At 36.9% G+C, this 24,632-nt stretch overlaps 1 protein-coding gene across 1 annotated transcript in view; it reads left to right on the top strand.

Annotated features, from left to right (window-relative positions):
• The window catches only part of Ccdc178 (coiled-coil domain containing 178), a 343,274-nt gene that overhangs the window by 81,520 nt on the left and 237,122 nt on the right, over nucleotides 1–24,632 (top strand). Inside the window, exons 13-14 of the mRNA XM_059246058.1 lie at nucleotides 22,987–23,082; nucleotides 23,231–23,367. Coding sequence (XP_059102041.1) covers nucleotides 22,987–23,082; nucleotides 23,231–23,367 — 233 coding nt within the window. The remainder of the gene's footprint in view (nucleotides 1–22,986; nucleotides 23,083–23,230; nucleotides 23,368–24,632) is intronic.

Raw genomic sequence — 24,632 nt, 5'->3', positions numbered from 1 at the left:
AGAAACTCACTGAAGAGGTGTGAAGTGTATAAGTTTGAAAGACATCAAAAGATAGTTTTTGGTTGGTAATACAAGTTAGAAAGTGAACGAGGTACAACATTTTGGACTCACTAAAATAAGACAAACAATGAAGTATTTTCTCTGAATTTGCCAAATGTTAATGGACTAGACATTGTTAATGTAATTCTTGGCTGTATAGCTATCGCACTTATTGTATATAGTTTTTCTTATATTAGTTACAATCTTCATTTTAGACAAAAAGGGGGAAATGTGGTGATATTTTGTTTGTATTCTTAACAAATAAAGTTTGCCTGAAGATCAGAGGGCAAAGACAGCCCCTAGAATAACCAGTGGGGGCACACACTTTTAATACCAGCACTTGGGATCTCATGCCTTTGTTCCCAGTCTTTGGGAAACACACACACCATTCATCTCAGCACCAGGAAGGTTGAGACAGGGAGTGATAAGCCTGGGTGGAGAAGGGCATATAAGGCAGGAGGAGACAGGAACTCAGCCTTTTTGGGCTGAGGACTTAGGGGCATTCAGTCTGAGAGTTCATGGACACAAGATCTTCCCCTTTTGGCTGAGGAGTTGATGAGTTAAGCATTTACCCTGATATCTGGCTCTCAGTTTTTGCTATAAGACCAATTAGGATTCATGCTACATGTGTATGTGCTATATATGCATGCAACTATACATGAATGAAGTTTGCTAATATGTAAATTAGTGTCCCTCCCATGTGTATTTGTTATGACTGATTGAGGATCAGATAACCTACAAGGGACTCATCCATGGAGATTGACTCTGCCTTTCTCAGCAGCCTGTAGGTCTTCATCTAAGGAAAGTACCTTATGAGATTTTCCCCATCCATGTTAACATGTCAACTGGTGTTCTTATGGTGGCCTTGTTTAGGTAACTATTTAATGAGAGCAGCTTTACCGTTCTGTACAGAAGACAGTATCTTGAAGCAAATGTTCTGTCCTGGTACTTTGAGATGTTCCCTGAGCCTTAGGGCTTGTGCACACATTATGGTAAGCCCAAGATCAGCCGCCAATTCTATAAGTCTGTAATGATCTCCATCTGGGCAAAGGAGATGCTTCAATATAGTTAATTTTGATGGCTTTGTCCTCTAATGCCCTCTCTTATCCCTTTCAGGCTCCCACTGAACCACTTCCTGACAAATCCCTTCTGAATTTCACACCCATTCTGTAAGAGCCACTGAGTTTAAGTATGGTTGCTTGTATAACCATGGTAAATTTAACCAGAGACTACACCACTGAAGAAAGTGGAGCACCTTCCCAGGTAGCCACTAAATGCCAATTGGTCATGGAAGAGGCAAAGGCTTGGGAGGCCACATCATTTCCAGCCCTAAGGTCACTTTGTCCCACAGTTCAGAAATACCTTTAGGAAATAGTTCCCTTATTAGAAGCTCAGGGTTTTGTTATCTAATTGAAGCCATCTGAAGTTTATTTTATTATTTTATAATAAAATAATGTGACTTAAAAAATTTGTATATTTGTGTTTTCTTGAACAATGATGGTGGCACACATTATTTTTGTCATTCAATGCAGGTAAGGAAATAGATTCATTTGGTATATAAATGAGATTTGCAACATTTTTGAATATTGTTCTTATTAGTAAACAGTTGATTTTGTAAGTTAGTAATTGTTATCTTTATATATTGTCTGTTATGTTATATATATGAATCCAACTCTGCAAATTTCCTACTCATATATGTCCTTTTTATTTTATGTTTTTCCTCAATATCTTTTAGATAAAACCATTTACTTACCAAAAAAAAAAAGTAAATGAGACAGTACTTATAACTATCAGTTTACTAATTGGGAAGCCTATCTAGGTAGATTAGGAGTTTTCTGGTAGACAGAAAGCTATTCTATGGTACAGTCAAGTGCCAAGTGCTGGATGATTAAAAACAATGTAGTTTCATCAATCAATAGCCCCAGTGTACAGATAAATCATCATGAAAGATAAAAGTATAAGTTGCTAATTTTTTCATTGTAGGGCTTCCATCTCTTGTCATGTGTGTGCCCACAAACATAAAATAGAAGTAGTATCTATAAATTGCCTTTCATTATCTGTACTTGATGTTACCAAAATGTTAACTCCAAATATATGCTGAGTATCACACTTAAGTTTTTTTTAAAAAATGTAGACTAAGATTATCGAAGCTATCTATTAAGAATGAATGTTGACTATAGAAAACATTTTATGAGCATCTGAGAAGGTGGTATTATGGAGTTTCCCACTTGACCAATTGAAAATTTGTATTGTATTAATATTAAACTGCTTTAAATTCATTGGATGAACTCTGCCCGGTTATGGTTTATTGTTCTTCTAATTTACTGCTGTGTTTGACTTGCAAGTATTTCACTAAAGATTATACATCCATATTCATAAGTGAGTCCGTACTTCACTGTTCTTAATTTGTGTCATATTTGATAGACTTTCTTATTGGGGGTATGCTAGCTTTATAAAGTGAACTTTGATGCCTTCTTTTTTTTTTTTTTGACTACCTAGAAAATTGGTATACATTAAATAACTTTCGCTTGAGAATCTGACAAAACCTTCTGGCAGAAATACAACTGCTTTTTCTGGGTTCCTTTTCATTGTTTGAATGGTATTTTTTATAGGTATCATTTTTGTAGCATATGGCTAAAAATATTTTGAATTTTTTAACAGATTAGGTAGAAAATAATCTAAAGGATTAAAATTTCAGATGCATTTGCTTCCTACAGTATTATTTGGAAGTCTCTACTATGAATTTTTCTATTTCTTATTGTTTATATTTTTTCATATTATTTAGAGTTTAAAATATGGCTTTCAGTTTAATGTTTTTTGTAATTTTCTGACCACTAATAAGCTAAGATATGTTTTATAGTTTATAATCTCCTTCACATTTTTAAACTTACCTTGTTTTTACTTTATACTTTCCTGTTTAAATTCTGAGTATTCATACTTATTGTCTATATGTTGTACATATATATGTTTGTATATTTATGCATATAAACACAGTCATGACTTTCTTGCTCTGAGAGCTCTAGTTCTATTTCTTGTTTTACTTTGCATCAAATTATTTACAAAATTTTCTGTATTCATCATATTCATGTGTCTCTGTGCAATCCTATTTAAGATCATTCCAGTCAGGCCTACCCAACGTAGTGTGCTGCACTTACTATTAGCATATATTGTTTTCTTCATGGCAACACTCATGAAATGAGTTTCATTATGCAAGCTCTGATCTAAAATTATGTCAAGGCATATCTTAAATGCCACAAATAGCATTCATTCTTCAAAGTCTGGAATACACTAAAGTGCATAGGAAATTTTTATGTTATATTATCTCCTTGTCAAGAGGTAATCCCTTCTAACATTCTGTTTACAAAGGTACACAGGTCGTATAATATATTTAAAAAATATATAACCATATGGGAATTGATTATATGCTTTTGTTTATAGTAAATTAAAACTTAATTCTGTATAATTTTAATACATAATATTTGTAACTTGAGACTTTTTTAGAGGCTGGATATTCATGTTTTTAATTTTAAGCGTTATAAACAAAGCTATGATAAATATCTCAAATATGTTTAAACTAAATTACTCACTTCAATAAAATAATAATGTGCTGCAAAAATAATAAAAGTTGCATGGTTGTGTGGTGCCAGAAGAACTGTGAAGAATCACAGTAGTCATTCTCGGGCTTATATGATTTGTTCACAATTTTACATTTTTTAAAATTCTGCAAACTCTGGCTTGGTTCTTTTACATTCTGCTTCTTAGGGAGCATTTCTATTCATGAAATTATTTTCTTTCATACCACTAATCTTGTGAAATTACTAGAGACCTGTTCCATCATCTATCGGACATTATTTGGCAGCTGAGTCATAATTTATGGTCTCTGTTTGCATTATCTTCTTTCCTAAATGTATAAATGGTACTGTTGGTGTTAGCAGGATTTCTTTGAAACTAAAATAAGTTCTGAACATCATGGTCAACACAATCAAACTACAAACTGAGTCTTGTTTAAATCCACAGATTCTTTCTTCGGCTCTAGTTTGTAATTTCATTTATCTGTTTCTCAGGATAAAAACTTTAGCAAAGAAACTACTGCTTCAGCTTATGAAACTCTGAAGTCACAGCTGCCTTTCAGTGGCCCCTGTGAATGTCAAAATCTCTGTACACTCACATTGTTTATATGAAACGGTGCAGAGTTCACACACAACCTACACATATCTTTCCACATACTAAATCGCCCCTTGATGATTTCTAAGAACTAATGAGATGTGCATTTCACATGAATAGTGCTGTATAGGGAATCATGGTCACAAGATTTTCAGTGCAGACACTATTTTTCAAATATTTTGACCCACAATTGTTGATGTAGAGCCTGTGGTTCAAGGCACCTCCTGTGTCAATTAGGACTTTTTTTTTTAATAAAAAGTTTCTTCATGCAGAATTTGCATTTTTTCAAGAAATTTATTTTTGTTGCAAGAGTAATCTGAGATTTCTCTCTTTTTTTTTAATTTGCTGGTTATGTGTAGGAAAATAATCAGTAATGCTAATGCATACTGTACTAAGGAAATGATTCTATTATTTTTAGCATTGTTCATCTTGGAGCTCCAGGATGCAAAGTATTACCAGTCTGTCATCAATTCTCACATTACAGTTGTTTTGTTACTTGATAATGTTGGTCAGTACCTCCAGTCAGATATTGAGTCACAGTAGTAACAATTGGAGTTCAAGTTCTGCCCTTCTCTTACTACAAATGATTTGGTTTCGCTAAGCTTTGGTTTCCCCTAAAGTAGGTAGATAGTTTTAAGTTTAATACTTCATCATGTTTGTTGGTTCAAACCAACAAACTTAAGGAGCAGCTTTTAATTACATTGGCTTTTGCATTTTATCAAGGATCTAGGCTCCTTCGAGGTCTAGAGCCATGCTCATACAGTGTCTTCTCTTGTTATCTACAAATACAGCAAATTATATCCATGGATTTCCTAACGAGAACCTGCAATTGTTTGAATAAGCCTCATCTGGCCTTGATACCACTCATCCTGTTCTTAAATGCATTCCTATACTTTCCCAGCCTGTTCACTCAACTGCTGTCTGGCTTAGGTCAACAACGATTTCTATGTTGCTGAGGACAGCCTCTCGTTTTTATTTATTTTTTTTTCATTTTTCTTTATTAAGAAATTTTCTACTCACTCCACATACTATCCACAAACCCCCCTCCTCCCTCCTCCCACCCCCAGCCCTCTTTCCCAAGGCACCCCGCAACCCCACATGCCCCAAATCGATGTCTCCCATGGGGAGTCAGCAGAGCCCAGCACACTGAGCCTAGGCAGGTCCAAGCCCCTTCCCACTGCACCAAGACTGTGCAAGGTGTCACACCACAGGCACCAGATTTCCAGAAGCCTGCCCATAGACCAGGGACAGATCCCGATCCCCCTGCCTTGGTGCCCCCCAAACAGTTTGAGCCAAACAACCATCTTCCGTATCCAGAGGGCCTAGTCTAGTCCCATGGGGGCTCCACAGCCACCAGTCCACAGTTCATAGGCTTCCACTAGTATGACCGGTCATCTCTGCACGTCCTCCCATCATGATCTCGATGACTCTCACCTGAAGTATCTCTCTTCTCTCTCATCAATTGGATTTCCAGAGCTCAGTCTGGTGCCTGGCCGTGGATCTCTGTATCTACCTCCATCATAAGTTTTCAGAGTGGTTTTTTTTTTTGTTTGTTTTTGGGTTTTTGTTGTTGTTGTTGTTGTTGTTGTTGTTGTTGTTTACTTGCTTGTTTTTTTGAAACAGGGTTTCTCTGTGTAGCTTTGGTGCCTGTCCTGGAACTCACTCTGTAGACCAGGCTGGCCTTGGACTCACAGAGATCCACCTGGCTCTGCCTCCCGAGTGCTGGGATTAAAGGCGTGTGCCACCACCGCCCGGAGGACAGCCTCTGTTTACTTGCCACTGGCTTAACCGACTTACACAGAGTCCCTAGCCAAACAGACTAAAGCTTTCTATTGGAACCTTTCTCTTGAGTTTCAGAACTAGAGATCTGCTTACTTTTTCCTATTTTCGTGGAGGATTGTTTTCTCTTTTTTCTACTGATTTCTTTTTATCTCCCACATTCCAAGCCTGAGGACCCCCCAAGTTGTCTCTGTAATAAGATTTATGTATCTAACTAACAACTTGTAATCTCTATATTTGTGACTAGTGGGAATCTCAAACTTATTTTTAATATTTTAAAATTACATTTTACTTATTTACTAGGGCTGGGATGTATGTGCCACACCATGTGTGTGGAACTCAAAGGACAAATTTCAAGAGTGAGAAGGGGGGCAGGGGAGTGAGGCAGTGAGGATGGGCATGGACAGGATTGAAGGAAGGAAAGGGAAGGAGAAAGTGATGTAATTATATCTTAATTGAGATTTTTTTTTTTATAAAAGAGACTTATGTATCTCCTTCTATCACGTGGGTCCCAGAGCTCAGGCTCAGACCATCACATCATCATGGTTGGCAGCAAGTGCCTTTAACCACTGAGCTGCCTCGCCAGCCCACACTTAAGTCACTGTAGCTGAACATTCAGCAACTCAGCCTCTCCACAGCTTGCAGTGTTTGCTCCTCACTTCAGCTTATGATGATTTAATCCTGACAGCTTCTCTGGCCCAGACATTTAAAATATGCCTTGAGACCATGCTCATGCATCTTGCATGTTGCTAGGCCAACAATGTGTATGTTTAGCTTTAATAGACAATGTCAGAGTTTTCCTAAATATTTGCATATCTTTTTACTCCTATCATCATTTATAAGACTCCAAGCTTCCAATTAACACCATCTGCCATGTTTTTATTTATTTTTAATTATGGTTCTTTTGAAGGAGTTATCCCATTATGGTCTTAAATTTGCATTTTCCTGATGACTAATGGGGTTGAGCATTTTAAACATGCTTCATTTAGAATATTGCCATTTCAGAAGCTATTAACAGAGAGTCAGATTTCACTTCCAGGTGGGACCTCCATGTTATTTACATGTATTTGTCACTATTTTCTGAATATATATTAATGTTCTATGTTTCTATAAATATATAATAAGATATTTAGTCACATATATACATAATCAAATAGCAAAAACAATTTACACACCCTCCCTCCCTCTCTCTCTCATACACACATACACACACAGACACATAGAGAGACAGAGACAGAGACAGAGAGAGACAGAGACAGAGAGACAGAGAGAGAGATACCAGGTATGTCCTACTCAGACATCTAGTAAATTTGCTCTTTTACTTGAAAAGGCACTGTGGCTATACAAAAAGGATAGTGCATATAAGTCTAACACATACTCTTCAACAGAAAACATACTGCACACTAGTCCCATTCCATGGCATCAATCAGGGTACAATGTGGAGAACAGAAATTCTTCTGTTTAGACCAAAGGGGTTTTAAATTCTCAAGAAGTTCACAAATTCTGTGTCTGTACTTCCTGGGATATTTTTTCAGATGGGGCAATGTAGAGGTTGCAGTTGCTGAGAATGTGTCTGGACCAGAGAACTCAAGAATGCTTTCCCTGAGCCCATTTGCAGTGCCACTGATGCCGCAGTGTGACAACACTGACAACTGGCAGTGGACAGAAAAACCCACCCACAAAATATTCGTGTCATCCAGTAGGAAGACAACGGAATACTCTGAACTAACATAGCTGGGAATAGTGATGAGCACCTATGATCCCAGCATTCAGAGGTGACTGCAGGAGACTCAAGAGTTCCCACACCAGGTGGGACCTCCATGTTATTTACACTTATTTGTCACTATTTTCTATCTCTCTCTATATATAGATATACATACATGTATATATTCTGAAAAAAAAAGCCAAAATGATAGAAAATAAGCAAACAAAAAAAATTAAGCCTCAAAGAATCCAAACTCAGAAAGGTGCTCACTGCTTCTGTTCTGGTTGCTATAATAGCACAGTTTTTTTCTCTGAGTGGTTATGCCAATCCACATCATTAGCTGGAAAGGGAAATGGCATCGTTCCCCGACCTCATATTCCCACCCTTTTCATGCCCTTTTTCTTTTTCATGCTCTAATGAGTGGAAGTGTACATGTGAAGGAAAGCACAATGTAGACTCCCTAAAATCTTTTACACTACTTGTCTGAATGAAAACTTTAATTATTGACATCATAAGTAAGCTCATGTCAAACATAGTTAATAGCCATTACAAACAATAGAGAAATAAGGAAGTTTATAGATCCTGTCAGATACCATTTCTGTCTGTGGTATAGATTCTCAAAAGTTAGATTGATGAGTTGGAGCTAAGAATATTTTTTTAAAGTAGCTATTGCTTCTTTTCAAAGCAGTTTAGTGTGAATACATAAGCCAGCATCTGCATCCATATTTGGGAGAGTTATAAAAGTACAGCTTCTGTGATTTTTCTAGAGGACTGAGGGAATATTTTAAATTTTACCAACCTAATCACTGGCTGAGAAGTGTCACATTTTTCATTTTCTTGCTTCACAGTGGAATAAAAACATTTTCCATTTTATATGGCATTTCATCATTTTTTAATTGCCATGGTTGAATTCATGACCTAGCATATAGTTTTAGATGTTTCCATGATTGGCGTCTTCAACCTTCTTTGTGTGCTATTATTTGTATTAGAACAGAAGTTAGTCTACAGTGCAGGTGATTCCATGGGCTTTATGGGTTAGGATAGGGCTGAGTCAATGATAAAGTTGTAGAAAGCAAGAATCACTCTTGCAATGCTTAAGTAAGCTAATGAATGTTTCATAACTTCATTTAGTGATCATTCCACAAACATTTAGCAGAAGCTTGGTAGTATAAGTCACCTTTAACCTTAATTGTTTGAATGGTTAGAACATTGAAGAGTTATTTTTAGAGATGGATAGTTGTCTGATACATGAAGTATATATAATTTTGTGTTTTAAACCCACATCTAAAGCATGAAATCACACTGAGAATTATACTGACTTTCTCTGGTCTTTACACATCTGCAGACTCAATCACAGATAAAAGGTTGAACAAAGAATGTTAAATAGGGGCAAGCTGAGGAACATAGTAGTTACTCATATGTCTTCAGACAAAGTTTTAAACAAGCATTACCAAGAATCCATCACATTTCTTCAGATCTGTATGAAGTTCTCATGGAGGTTATAAGATTAGCCTTGCACTGATGTTGCAGGTACAATTTTTTTTATAAAAAATTAATAGGCATATCTTTCAGATTTATGAATTTTGAGTTTTATAAAATGAAGAGAAAACAAATCTATCTTATCATATGTACTGCAATTGGTCATAACACCAAGGGCAAACAAACCAAAGTTAAGCTTTGTTGTATGCAAAATAATACTTAACTAATCAATTAAAAGTTTAAACCAAAGAGAACACTCCAGTCTAGAGGACACCTCTGTGCAGGGAGATGTAGAATGAGAATGTTGGCATTTGTAACCAAGATCTATTGAGGCAGCCAGCAGGACATTTATCAAACCACTACCAAAGATAGAGAGGCTGTGAGATTCAGGGCTATAAAGCACACAAAACAGTTTGGAAATAACTCAGTTCATTGGTTGGTTCTATATGTCTATAGAACATGACTAACTATAATGTCTGTCACATTGGCCTAAAGAATTTTCTTTAGAATTTCTTTTAGAAAAGTTCTCTAATCAATTATTTATAAGTCTTTTTATTATTTGGGGATGTGCTAATACAACCTTCCTTTTGAAGTAGTAGATTTTGCTAGATACAAGATCACTGGTGCTTATTTACTTTCTTTGAATATATTGGCTTAAGGCATCTGGTACACACCAATTGGAGTGAAAAACCAGCTGTTGACTTTTGTAAGGCTCAGCTTCTCTTGGGCTGCTTCAAAGATTCTTCTCATTGCCTTGGGCTTTTGGTAGTTTGTGGTAATGTGCCACATACATAGTTTTAGGTTTCATATGCTTAGGTTTCCCTGGGAATCTTTCATATGTAGATAAATGTTTTGTTTTCTTCTACATTTGCAAAGCTTTCAGTCACTGTTTATATATATATATATATATATATATATATGTATTGCCTACCGTCTACTCTCTACTTCCCTAATTCTCTCTATGACTGTCATTGTGTATGTTGGTGTGTTTTATAGTGTGTCATAATTATGAAGATTTCTTCATTTTCATTATTTTTGTTTTTCTGTGCCCCATACAGGATAAGCTCAGGTAACTCATTTTCAAATATGGCCAGTCTTTCTTCTACCTGTTCATAAATGCTGTTAAGCTTGGAGAGCAAGGTTTATTTTTTTAATTTAAGTGATTTTATGCTTTCAATCACAGATTATCTATTTAAGTCATTTTATAGGATTTCTGTCAATTTACTAATATTCCCTTTATGCCAAAACAGTATAATGTTTTAATTTATTTCCCTAAGGAATATATTCTTTTAACTCCTTGAACATACTTAAAATAACATCTCTAATTTCTCTGGGATAAGGTTTCTATTGAGCCTTATTTTCCTCTAGTATAGTTTGTATTTCTTATTTCTTCATATATCTCATAACCTATCTTACTGTTTTGCCACTGGAAATTTTAAAATCATGCAACATTATAGTACTTGACATCAGAATCTCATTCTTCTTGGACTTCTTCCTGTTTCTATCTACTGAGGTCATCATTGGTTTATCCAGCGGTCTCTGTAATACCTGTTTTCTGTGTCATATATAAGCAATGCAGTCTTCTTTCAGCCTAGGGACTTGGTGATGATGGGACATTGTGAAAGGTCAGTCTCATTTCAGCACTGTGTTCTTCAGAACTCAGGTATCTCTCAAGTCTACCTTGTGTTTATTTCCTGATTTCATAATGCCTTAATGTTGCTCAGCTGTGAGTACTTACATCCTTTGTGGGCTTTTAGGATATTTGACCAGCTTGGGGCCTTTACTCATCCCTAGGTATTTACAGTGCTTTACACTACCAAGAATGTGTTGGCAATTGCAAGTCTACTATGGACACTATTCATCCAGCCTTCATTTTTAATTGTCTTGACTAGCCTACTCTTTGTCCAACTGATACTGGTGATATCAAGTGGCTACAGAACTGGATTAGTTGCTTGTGAAAATACTTCAAATCACATACAGCGTCTTCATAAATGGAGTTTTACTTAACAAACTCCTACCAGAGAGGTCAGGAAATTAAAATGAAGCTTTGGATGCATTCTAGCCAGCCACATTCTGTTCTTTCTGGTGAATACCAACTTCAAGTTTTCATAGTCTTTGTGGCCATTACTCACCCAGACATTTTTAGAGGCAAAGATGGACTAGGAATAGGCAAAATACCACAGACTCCATAGCAGTTATTACAAAGGACCATTTCTGTATTTATTATTTTTTATTTCCATAAGTGCCTTTGAGCATTTCAAGAATTGTGTATTTTGATACCTTTTTGTACATTTCTTAATGAAAAGAGTTCTCTCTCTCTTTCTCTCTCTTTCTCTCTCTCTCTCTCTCTCTCTCTCTCTCTCTCTCGCTCTCGCTCTCGCTCTCGCTCTCGCTCTTGCTCTCTCTCCTCTATCATTTTATTTTCACTGATATCCTTTGTACAGATTTCTAAGACCTGACTTAATCTCACATTATTTTCATGGTCTCATTTTTCCTTCATTTCTGATTTGATACACACTATAAAGCTACCTTATCAAACACATCAACAGATCTTTTGTTTTACATGACAAAGTGACATTATCTTCTAGCTCTTGACTATCCCATTAACTTATTACCAGTCACTTGAATGATTTGAACTATTTTGTGCTTGTATTATTTGTCTATCTGAAATTTATAGTTGTTATGAGCTGGATATGAGGTAGAGAAACCACTTTACACTTTTTTGATAGAAATGTCATTTTATTATAACTAGGTTAATTAAGTAAATTCTTTCTCATTGAATTCTGATACAACTTTTTGAAATGTTAATTCAGAACTAGTAGGCATTTAGATTTCAATATCATGTTTATTTAATGCAATTAGAAACCCTACTTTGAAACAGTGCTATTAATGTTCTGATATCTGGTAGTGTTTCTGACATTAATTTTATGTTTAGATAACTCATGGTTAATGTTATATTACTTTTTCTTCCATTAAGTTTCAATTTAGGGGCTGAAGAAATGGCTCAGCAGCTAGGAGAGCTTACTGCTCTTGCAAAGGGCCTGAGGTTACTTCCCAACACCCACATACATTTCATAACCACCTGTGAATCAGGTCTCATGGAGTTCTGACCTCTGTAGACTCCTGGATATATGTGGTGCACATAAACACATGCAGTCAAATACACATACCCATAAAAGTTTTTTAAAGTAGATTAATGAAAAAATAAACACTACTTAAAAATCAATTATCAAATCAGCATTTTATTGGCAGCAGCACAGCCCTTGGACACCAACTTGGTCCCAGGTAGTGGCTCACACCCAGCCTCCACACAACATTTAATGGTAACAGGAGCCATGGACATTAACATAGACCTTGGTTGCAGTAGGGCCATTGACCCAGGCAAGGCCCTCAGCACCATGGCCCCAGGTGTTTATGTCCATTGCCTGTGTTGACAAGGGCCCATATGAACTATTCATGTAGAAGTCCAAGGGCCATGTTGAACTTGTCCCACCCTTCACCGGCCCTGGGAGAGCTGGCTGATGACCCTGACACAGGAGAGCTGATCTGCCTCTCATAGGATAATGGCCCCAGTACTTGGGAAAGCTGGTCCCATCCTTCATCATGAATGTGGGAGAGCTGGCTGGGATGGTCCCAATGGCTAGGACTAACCAATTTAGCTACCACCCAGGCACACATCCAGGGCTTTGAGTTGACCCATCCCAACATCTACCACTTCTATGACCTGCTAGAGCACTGAAGGGACTGGTCCTATGGAACCATAGCCACAGGATCTCCATGACATGGGTCAACAGTAGCATATCTGAGAGGAGTATCAGAAAGGGTCCAGTATTGATGGTGTACCAGAAGCCAGGGCCTTGAACCTGAACAACAACTCATTACACAATCAACATTACAAATAAAGCTGTGTGGGAGCCTAGCTGGGAAACCAGCTCCCACATTTTACAACAGGGTACTCTTGAGGAGAGAGGGATAAGAAATATTAGATAGAAGGATAGAAGGGAGAGAAACAGATAGAAACACAGGATAGCCTTGGGAGGGCCTAGATCATTATCCACTAGCCCCTCCTGTCTCTTCTAAAGGGCTATTTATAGGAATGCCAAGGAGTGGAGCAAAGACCTCCCCCTAGCTCAGCCAAGTGTAGACCCTTCCAATCAGCTAGTAACAATGCACCTGGTCAAGCAATACTCTAATGCAGCTCTGCTGGGTAAAGTAAGCACAGATCTCACTAGGAAACCTTTGTTGCCCTCCACAACTCCCACTTCTTGATATTAAAAAAAGGGCCCTCCAGGCCCCTCAGATAGGCTGTGCCTGTCTTAGGTCATCCTTTTTGATTAATTTTACATACATACATTCAGGAAGTTATAAAGAAGAAAGTTACCCGTCTTTGGCTACCAGTGTCTGGCAAGAGAGGGTACAGAGCTCTGACACAGGTCCCTACTAAGATCTTCCAAACATCTACCACAATCTCCATAGCTGCCACACCTCGTAGTAAAGGAGTAGAGGATGATAAAGATGGAATATCCTTATTGGAATGGGCCTAAGATGACTACAGCAGTCTTAGCTGCACCAAGCCCTTTTCAAACCTCTCTCCTAACAGATGTTCAATAAAATTTTCAAGAGACTATTTTGATTCCCAGGAGAAAACAGTCATTTCAAAATGCTTCAAAGTATCTACTCAAGTAAACAAAAACCCATGCTAATTGTAAAAACACTTTCTGCTGTTTAAGGCCTACCCCTTTCTAAACAGAAACAGAAGGGGAATGGAAACTTCTTGGAAGAAGACAGAAAATCTCCCTTAATTATAACACCTTTGCTTAAATTTTCCAGGGGCCATTGAGATCATAAAATTATATTTTGAGCTATCATAAGTGTTCAAATATATCTGAAGGCAAAAGAGTAATAAAAATAATCCTAGTATGAAATTGAACATCACTATACACTTTTTACAAACTTACATTCAACATTTACACTTTTTATATTCAATATTTACATTTTTTTGCATTCAATATTTACATGTTTCACATTTAATATTTTTACTTTTTACATTTAATATTTACACTTTTTACAAACTTATATTCAAAAGGAAAATCTATAGGACTATTTTACAAACCTTAGCAAACATCTAGAATCTCTCAACAGAACTAACTTACATTCAAAAGCAAACTCTATAGGACTACTTTAGCAATTATCTAGAAGAGATTTCTTAACAGAACTATTATATTTTCTTTCAACAAGACCAGAAGTAGGCAAATCATTTCTAAAGTTCAGAGTTTATAGTCAGCTTTGCTATCATTCTGAAAGTTTTCTTGAGAGTTTGAAGTCAGAGCCTAATCCATCAGTGGCTCTAAGCTTTATTTGGTGACTGAGGGTCAAATTCCCTCTTCTTAATTTCTTAAAGCTGCTTTTAAAGATTACCATTAGTATTTCAAAGAGACTTGTTGACAGGTATTAGCATTTTAATTGCCTCTGGACTGTTTCTAGTTCTTAGGAGCTAAGGCTAAGCTTTCTAACATCGCTTAGGGAAAAAAATGACATTTTTAGCCAGAAAAGCAGTTTTTGGGCAGTGCAGTATCAGTATTATTTCCCCTGGATGTTATGCTACTCTGTTACAGACTATACTTCCCTAGCTGCTTTTCTCTATATCATCACACTCTTGGAAACTACATTTCCCTAGCTGCTTTTCTCTATATCATCACACTCTTGGAAACTACATTTCCCAAGCTGCCTTTCAGGTCTGCTACACTCCTGTTTCCATTTAATGGTTTGTGTTCATATTGAAAATCAAGATCAAGTGAGCATTTTCACCATGGGAGGTTTCTATTCTCCCTGAGCTGGCACTGACAGGTGTACTTCCTTAACCTGACATTTTTCATGCAGCAGGCTGCATCCAGCAGTGCATGCTTACAGATTGACATTTGTTTCCCACCTTACTGGATCAGTGGGAAAAAAAATGAAAGTACTTGAAATAAAAGTTTTTTTGGAAAGACTTTGTTTCCCTGGATAGAACCTCTGCTTATCCCTGCGTGTCCCTTCCCACAAGATGCAGAGTCCCTGATGCCTTAGCAGAGATTCAGTTTCTCTGCTGACTGCTTTCTGTTCTGGGGGTAGGGGCTTGAGTCCCTGATCTAGGAACTTAGACCCTGCCTCCCTCATTGCAGGGAGGATTTTAAAGCCTCCATTGCTGCCTTCATGCCAACAGCCCCTCCCTGGGTCCCACCCCGCCTCTGCTGTAGCTCCACCCTGGGGAAGCTGTCCCTACTGGGCATTCTCCCTGCACTTTCTTGGGCATAGGCTCTGGACACTGGGGATTCTGGCTGCTGTTTTTCTAATACTGGCTTGAAGGAGAGACAGGACTAGCAGAGAGGATTTTCCATATTCCAAGAGGTTTTGTGTTTTTTTCTAAGGCAATTACAGGTAATTTTTTCATTCTCATAGATTTTCCAGGTGAGTTTAATTTTTCCCTTGCAGGAAGAAAAAAAATCCGAGAAGGAAAGACCTGAAAAGCTTTCAGTTTTCTAGAGAAAGACTACTAAATTTTTAGCAAGACTTCTGTTCCCTAAACTTTGGCTTCATGGCCAAGAGGAAACTAATTCTGCTGGTATGATGTTTTCATACAGTGGTAATGCCAGCAGAGTGAAGAGTTTTATTTCATCCACATCTGTCTTAGGGAAAATTCTTTCCCTGCTGCTCAGGGCTTAGATCTAAGCTGTCCACAGGCCATAAGCTTCCACAGTAATCTTTTTCTGCCCATTTTTTATAGTATTTTTTCATGACTCTGGTTCTTCCCAGTTTGTGTTTATAGTCCTATAGCTGGAGAATCAAGGACATAGGTCCTCTGTCTTGCTGCTTATCTTATTCTACCTTACACTGTTTCTTTTTACCCAATATTCCTAATTCTACTCTTATTCTAAATTTCTTCTTACACTATATTCCTATATTCTATATTACATTTTTTCCTTAATTTTTATAGATAGAAATTAAGAGAGAGAGAAAAAAAAGACCTAGATAGAGAGAGATACCCACAGCAGCCTCACTTTTAACTTCAGCATTGAGCTGCCTTACTTTCACTCCCAAGAATAAAATACCATTGCCTTTATTTTTAAGTCATTATTGGGCATGCCCCCTTACACCTGTGACACCCCCTAATACTGCTTTTGCCAAGTCCCTGTTCCTGGCACTATTTGTGGAGCACCTACCCATTTCTCTGTGGGAGGCCCCCTTTCACTTTTTTCCCAGGGTATTCTTGAGGAAAGAGAAGTGAGAAATATTTAGATAGTTGGATGGAGGGGAGAGAAACATGGGATAGCCTCAGGAGGGCCTGAACCATTAACTCCTGGCCCTTCCTGTCTCTTCTAAAGGGCTATTTATTGGACTGCCAAAGAGTGGAGCAAAAAATCTCCCCTAGCTCAGCCAAGTGTAGACCCTTCCAATCACCTAGTAATCATATACATGGTCAAGCAATATTCTAATGCAGCTCTGCTGGGTAAAGCAAGCTCAGATCTCACTAGGAAATCTTTGTGGGCATCCACAAAGCTGTTTGGACAAACGGGTCTACTGTGTGACACACAGCAGCTCCCAATGCCACTAAGATGAATAATGAGATGATGGAAAGGTAGGACAAATTGAAAAGCAAAGTGGGATTTTTGTTTGCTTGTTTTTGTTTTGCTTTTTTGTTGTTTTGTGTTTTGTTTTTTAATCAATATTTTAATTTTTATTTTATTTTTATTTCTTTTTAAGTATTCTTTTGGGGAGGATATTACAAGGCTGAAAGGCAGATATGGAGGGACTAGGAAATGAGTGGAATGAGAGTGCATGATGTGAAATTCCCAAAGAATCAATAAAAAGTAATGTTCAAAAACAAAAAAAAACCTTCAATTATATAACCTAAATTAGAATACTTTATTATATTACTATGTTTTATCTTCATTTGGGAAAATCAATATAAGAGTTCCTTTTACATATCTTTTTTTTCATATGGAACTTGGTGTAGGCTTTACATAATTGTTTGTGTCTATATGGGTTCTCTCTCTTTTTACTTTATTTTCAAATACTATGTATTTTAATAAAACTTGTATAGAACTCCTAGTACATTTCATTTTATTTTTTGTATTTATTTATTTGTTTTGTTTGTATATCCTGACCATGGTTTACCCTCCCTCCTCTCTTCCCATTTCCCCCTACCTCTCATCCCCCAATCTATTCCTCTCTTCCTCTATTTCTCTTCAGAAAAGGACAGGTCACCCATGGATATCAGTCAGCCATGGTATATCAAGTTGTAGTGAGACTAAGACCATTAAAACTGGATGAAGCAATCTGGTAGGAGGAAAGGGTTCCAAAAGCAAGCAACAGAGTCAGACAGCCCCTGTCCCCACTGTTAAGAGTCCCAGAAGAAGACTAAGTTACACAACTGTCACATATATGCAGAATGCGGAGGTCAATCCCATGCAGGCTCCCTAGTTGTTGGTTCAATCTCTGTGATCCTCTATGATCCCAAGTTAGTGGAGTCTGTGGGTTTCTTATGGTTTCCTTGACCTTTATGGCCTCTATGATCCTTTCTCTCCCTCTTCCACAAGATTCCTTGAACTCAGCCTAATGTCTGTTTCTGTGTCTCTGCATCTGTTGGCATCAAGCCTCTCTGACAACAGTTGGGCTAGGCAACAATCTATGAGTATAACAGAATATCAATAGGAATCATTTCATTGACTTTTTTCTCCTTACTTTCTTTCTTTCTTTTTTTTTGCCAGTCATGTTTGGTTCTATCCTAAGTCTCTGAGCTTTCCCACCTCTGGGTCCTGACCCTCCATACAATGTCATGGATGGGCTCTCTCTTATGGTATGAATCTCAAGCTGGACCAGACATTGATTGGACACTGCCACAATTTCTGTGCTACCCTTATCCCAGCACATCTGTAGGCAGGACAAATTGTGGGTCAATCATTTTGTGGCTGGGTTGATGTCCCAATCCCTCTACTGGAAATCTTGCCTGGTTACAAAAGATGGCCAGTTCAGGCTCTGTATCTCCCATTACTAGGAGTCTTAGCTAGGGTCATCCTCACAGATTTCTGAGAGTTTTGATTGTGCTAGGTTTCTAGCTCTTCCCAGAGATGTCCCCCAATTCCAGTTGTCACTCCCAGTACTCTTTCCCTCTTTCTTCCTCCTATCTAATCCCTCCTGTTCCCATCCATACCTCCCATCTGGATACCCCCATCCACTGGTAATATCTATTCTATTTTCCCTTCACAGTGAGATTCATGCACCCCCTCTCCCAACTCTTCTTGTTACTTAGCTTCTCTGGGTCTGTAGATTGTAGCATAGTTATCCTTTACTTTACAGCTAATATCCACTTATAAGTTAATACATACCATGTTTGTCTTTCCAGGTCTGGGTTACCTTATTCAAGATGATCTTTACTAGTTCCATCCATTTGCCAGAAAAATTTGTGATGACATTATTTTTAACAACTGAGTAATGCTCCATTGTGTAAATGTACCACATTTTCTTTATCCATTCTTCAGTTGAGGGGCATCTAGGATGTTTCCAGTTCCTGGCTATTATGAACAAAGCCGCTATGAACATAGATGAGCAAGTGTCCTTGTGGTAGGATGGAACATCCTTTGGGTATATGCCAAGGAGTGGTATAGCTGGATTTGAGGTAGATCAATTGCCAATTTTCTGAGAAAGCACCATATTAATTTCCAAAGTGTCCACACAAGTTTGCATTCCCACCAGCAATGGAAGATTTTTCCCTTTGCTAGTACATTTTAAAAGCAGTTTATCATTATTATAAATAAAAGTAATTTAATCCAGACATTTGTTCTTAAATAAGATGTTCTGTCTCTATTTAATCAAATCATCTGAACTTGAAGATCTATTAAATGTCAATAATATCATATCAATACTTAGATTCATTCTATTATTTTGTTGAACTAGCCTTTCATAAAACATGTAATAGATAATATGTTTTTATACTTAAATTTGTTTTTCTTTTCCTTTATTTTTTTTCCATTTTATGAAAATACTATTTTCTCACAAAATATATCCTGATTATGGTTTCTCCTCCCCTGTCTCTCATTAGAAAACAAACAGACTTCTAAGGGATAATAATAAAGTAAAATATGGGATTTAAAAAACCTGACATATTGAAGTTGGAAAAAACAAACCAAAGTTAAAGAGCCCAAGAGAAGGCACAGGAAATAGATACCCAATCACGTGCACACTCAGGAATCCCAAAAAGTCACTAACTGTAAACTATAAGATATATGCAAAGCACCTGTATTGTAACAAAAAAGAAAAATCTATATAAATAAAATAAATTAATAAATAGTATAAATTTTTTTTAAAGGAAGGAAAAGCTCTGACAGGATATCATGAGTCAAGGAACCTCCAAAGTTGCCAATGAGTTTGTTTCCTGTTAGCCATTCTACTTCTGGGCATGCAGCAGGCTTAAGTCTACTTCTCCTTTGGGTTCTGGGACCCCATCTGATGCAGACCCTTGCAGGCTTTGTGCATACTGCCTCAGTATATGAGAGTTCATATGTGCTTTCATCCTGTTGGTTTAGATGATCTGGTTTCCTTATGTCCTGTATCCTCTCTGGCTTTTACACTCTTTCTGCCTCCTCTTCTCCAGGGTTTTGTTAGCCCTGAGAGTGGGGGCATTTATGGAAAAATCCTATCTAAGACTGGGTGTTCTAAGGTCTCTCACTCTGCATAATATCTGGCTATGAATTTCTGTATTTGTTCCCATCTGCTGCAGGAGGATAAGTGTTTCCCTTATTCTACATCCTCACCATCATGAACTGTCACTTGTTTTTATTGAATCTGAGCTTGCTTTACCCAGGAGGGCTGCATAAGGAGACAATTTATCCATGGGTGTGGTTACCATAAGGTGTTTGAAAGGGTCTACACTTGGCTGTATGGTGTGCTTTGATCTTTCAATGGGGGAGGTCTTTTGTCTCTCCCCTTGGCATTTATAAAAAGCCCTTTTCAGTAAAGGATGAGGCTGTTGGGTATTGATCCAGACCCTCCCAAAGCTATCTTGTGTTTTTGCCTTTCTTCTTATCAGCTAGATCTCTCTTTCTATCTGATATTTTCTTATCCTTCTCTCCTCCTCCTAAGAACCCTTCAAAAGGTGGGTGTATGATAAAATCTCAAAGTAGTTTTCATAATAACTAAGGATGTTGAACATTTCTCAAAGTGTTTCTCAGCCATTCAAATCTGCACTATTGGTAATTCCTGGTTTAGGTCTGTACCCCACTTTTTAAATGAGTTATCTGTTTTATTGATATCAAGTTTTTTTTTAATTTCTTTGCATATTTTATATATTAGCCCTCTGTCTGATGTGTAGTTGGTTAAAACAAACAAACAAACAACAACAACAAAACCCCTTTCCCCCATTCTGTAGACTGCCACTTTGTCCACGGTGTTCTTGGTCTTAAAGAAGGTTTTCAGTTTCATGAGCAGCCATTTATTAATCATTGATCTTTGTGCCTACACTATTGGTGTTCTGGTCAGAAATTCTTTTCCTGTGCTGATGAGTTTGAGTCCATTCCCCTCTTTCTCTTCTATCAGGATCAGTGTATACTATTTTATTTTGAGGTCTTTGATCTAAATGGAGATGAGTTTTGTGCAGAATGATAGATATGGATCTATTTGGATTCTTCTACATGCAGCTATCCAGTTTGACTAGCACCATTTGTTGAAGATACTGTCTTTTTTCCAGTATGTATTTCTGCCTTTACCAAAACTCATGTGTCATGCATAGTTGTTTGGATTTATGAGTCTTGATTTTGATTCCATTGATCAACAAGGCTTTATGAGAGGATGTCAGTGTCATGCTGTTTTTATTGCTATAGCTCTGTAGAACAACTTGAAATCTGGGATAGTGATATCTTTTGCAGTTTTTTTTTCTTTTATTATTCAGGTTTTAGCCATCTGGACTTTTTACGTTTCCATATAAGGCTGAATATTGTTCTTTCAAGATCTGTGAAGAATTATGTATGAATTTTGATGGGAATTGCATTAAATCTGTAGATTGCTTTTGGTAGGGTGGCCATTGTTACTATTTTTCTCCTATGGATACATGATCACCAGGGATGTTCCTATCTTCTGGCATCTTCTTCAATTTCTTTCTTCAATGCCTTTAAGTTTTTTGTCATACAAGTCTTTCACTTGCCTGGTTACAGTAACCCTGAAATATTTTCTATTATTTGAGATTGTTGTGAAAGATAATTTTTTTACTGGTTTCTTTCTCAGTCTATTTTTTATTTGTTTATAGTAAAGTTACAGATTTTCATGAGTTAATTTTATATCCAGCTACTTAACTGAAAGCACTGAACAGCTGTCGGTGTTTTCTGATGTAATTTTTAGGTTTATTTATGTATACTATCATATCAGCTGCAAATAAATATACTTTGACTTTTTCCTTCTAATTTGCATGCTTTTGATTTTCTTTGCTCCACTAAGACTTCAAGTACTGTGTTGAGTAGGTATGGAGAGAGTGGACAACCTTTCACAGGTGTTGCCTAAGACTATTGTAAACACAGATATTTTCATTACAATTCATAACAGTAGCAAAACCACAGTTATGAAGTAGCAACAAATGTCTGGTCCTGCCTGACCTGTAGAACAGTCCTAAATAGAGGAGTGAGGATTGAGGGAAAAAAAAGAGACAGAAGAATAGACAGAGACAGAAAAAATAGAATTGGGAGGGCTCTGACTCAATATTGCAGCAGCCCCAAGTTTATTTCTCATGGCCTTTTTATACAGAAGCAGGTGGACAAAAGACCTCCCCCTCTCAAGGACACCATGGTTCAAGGAACAAACAAGCATAAACACCTCCTTAATTCTCAAGACATCTGGTAATCATGCCTTTGGCCAAACATCCTGTTATCCAGCCTTAAGGAGAAAAGACAAGCTTGAACTCTCTGACCTTGAGTCAAGATGCAATCACGCCACAAACTGGGGTCACTGTAGGTTTCCACAAACAAAGATAATTTATGGTTGGGGGTCACCACAACATGGTGAAATGTATTAAAGGGTCACAGCATTAGGAAGGTTGAGAACCACTGCTCTATCATATTCATAAAGTCTATTGTGAGGTATTTGTTCTGTGCCTCAGCTAAGGGCCTGCTGTGGTAGGGTTGCTGCGCTCTAGTGGAGATATATTGTCCCAGCTGCCATTAATTGGTTGTTTACACTGCCATCTTGGAGGGCAGAAGAGGGCATAGGATACCCCAGATCTAGAATTACACATGATTGTGAGCCACTGGATGCAAGTGCTGCAAACTAAGCTTGGATCATCTGCTAGAGCCATTTTTCAGCTATATAAACTATATACAAGTTTATAAATTCAGCATTAAAAATTTTATTGAAATGTCTGTTACTTATTTTTAAGTTCTTTTTTTTCTAGTTTCAAAACTTATGGGAAAACAATGTGAAACCATGAGAACAAAATAGTGGATTAAACAAATGGCTGTTTTGTAAAGCATGGAAATGTATGCTCTTTTTCTCCTTTTACTTATCAATGTAATGAATTATGATTCAAATTTTCTTGTTGTTTTCTCAATTTTCCTGTAACTGAAGCACATACTGCTTTGTTATGATTATTCATCTGAATATTAGAAATACTAGATTTGATTTATACCTGATTTGCTATGTTTTATCAGAATCCTATATTAGAATTCAAAATGGCAGAAGCATATGGCATTATTTCAGTCAATATTCATTAGGTAAAATATATAAAGTAAAATACAATCTCTTTCTTACTTATAAAAATGAAGGAAATCTCCTCAGTTTATTTATCTTCTATGCATTTTTAGGTAGACGATTTGAAGAAACTGTTTGACCAATATTCCTGGAGGCAAAGAAAATTGGAAAGGCAGTACATGGAGGCACTTAATAATTATTATTCCTCGGTAAGTGGAATAGTCCCTCTTTCCTGAAAGAGCACTACACACTGTACTTAATTATTAACTGGAGTGACTAAAACTAATTTTATTAACAACTAAAACAATTTTCAATTAATAAACATTTATGAATAGCTCTTTTATTCTTCCTATCAAGAAAAGAACATGGGATATTGAGCTTTCTGATGTTTCAAAAGACTTGACAGATGTTTCAACAAGCTATATGGCACTGGCAGAAGAAAACAAAAGACTCCATTCTGAAATTGAGAGCATAATAGAGGAAACTGGGGACAGGTAATTCAGATTTTATTATTATTATATAGCATCTCCAATAGGTGATATGTAATAAACTCCCTCAGCATGATTCCCTGGGGCAAACAAGAGTATTCATGTTTAATATTAGTTTAACTTAACTTGAGTCTATTCCAAATGTTACTGTGTAATCATCCAGGACACTGTTAGCAAAAGTCCCTTTGACATAGCATCTGGAGATTAAGGATAACTTTCAACTTAAAATATGATGATTAACCCCTTATCTCCTCCAGCCCATCCTTAATTCTTCTCTATAATTACTAACTTCGTTTTATTGGCTTAGGAACCAGAGTCTTCCTTATGCCACTTTACATCTCAACTCTTATATTCAATATTTCAGAATTTAGAAAAGGAAAGGAACCACTCTCTATACATATGCATAAGACCTCTTGACTAGACCACATTTTATTTGCTGTATTATACTATACCTGGTTTACTTTTATTATTTTTCTCAAATCATGACTTCATTCAAATTTCCCTTCTAGTGACTCTTGACATTTCTATGATATTGTATTTTTAGAATATTTTCACTTCTCTTTCTGTACAGGTATTACTTTTCCTTATAATTAGAGTGCAGGAATGTGTACAAACCACCTTATATTGTATTAAGATAGGCACACATGTGCCTTTCCCTCATGTCTTTTATCATGCTTGCTTGCAAATGCTGTGTTATATGAATAGGTGGATGATTTCTCTCTCCATCTTCAACCATAAAGGAGATGCATTGGCCATGACATTGTGTGTTTGACCATCACACCTTCATCAGTTGCTATAACATATTGTGCTATCAATGATGAAGTCCTGACGGGAAGGAGGGAGGATGAAGGGAAAGGGGCTAATCAGAGTACTTGATGATGATATGGAAAGTTTGTTAAAAATATGTAGTGAGTGCTTTAGCATTAGAAATGACAACATCAAGCCATTGTTAAAAATTAATTTATATATCATAAAAGGCCAAATTCTGTAATTGAGTTTTCAGTTTTAGTGGTGGATAAGTATATAAAAACAGACTTTGTAAATGGTTAAAATCCAGTGTGAAGGTTCACAACTTTAGATTGGCTACCATAACTGTATAGAGATGTGCAGACCACAACTCTGGTTAATTTTAGTATGTGATGCTTATTTTGTATGAAAATTTTTATAGTAAAGCTTTTTTATTGTGCAATTATTTTTTATTTTTTTTATTCAGTTTACATTCCAACCACATATTCCCCCCTCATCCTTCATCCCACTCTCCCCACCCCCTC

The sequence above is a fragment of the Peromyscus eremicus genome, chromosome 19, assembly GCF_949786415.1.
Source record: "Peromyscus eremicus chromosome 19, PerEre_H2_v1, whole genome shotgun sequence".
NCBI classification, from domain to species: Eukaryota; Metazoa; Chordata; class Mammalia; order Rodentia; family Cricetidae; genus Peromyscus; species Peromyscus eremicus.
Note: the sequence above shows the minus strand (reverse complement) of the source record. Positions and strands in the feature narration are given on the sequence as shown.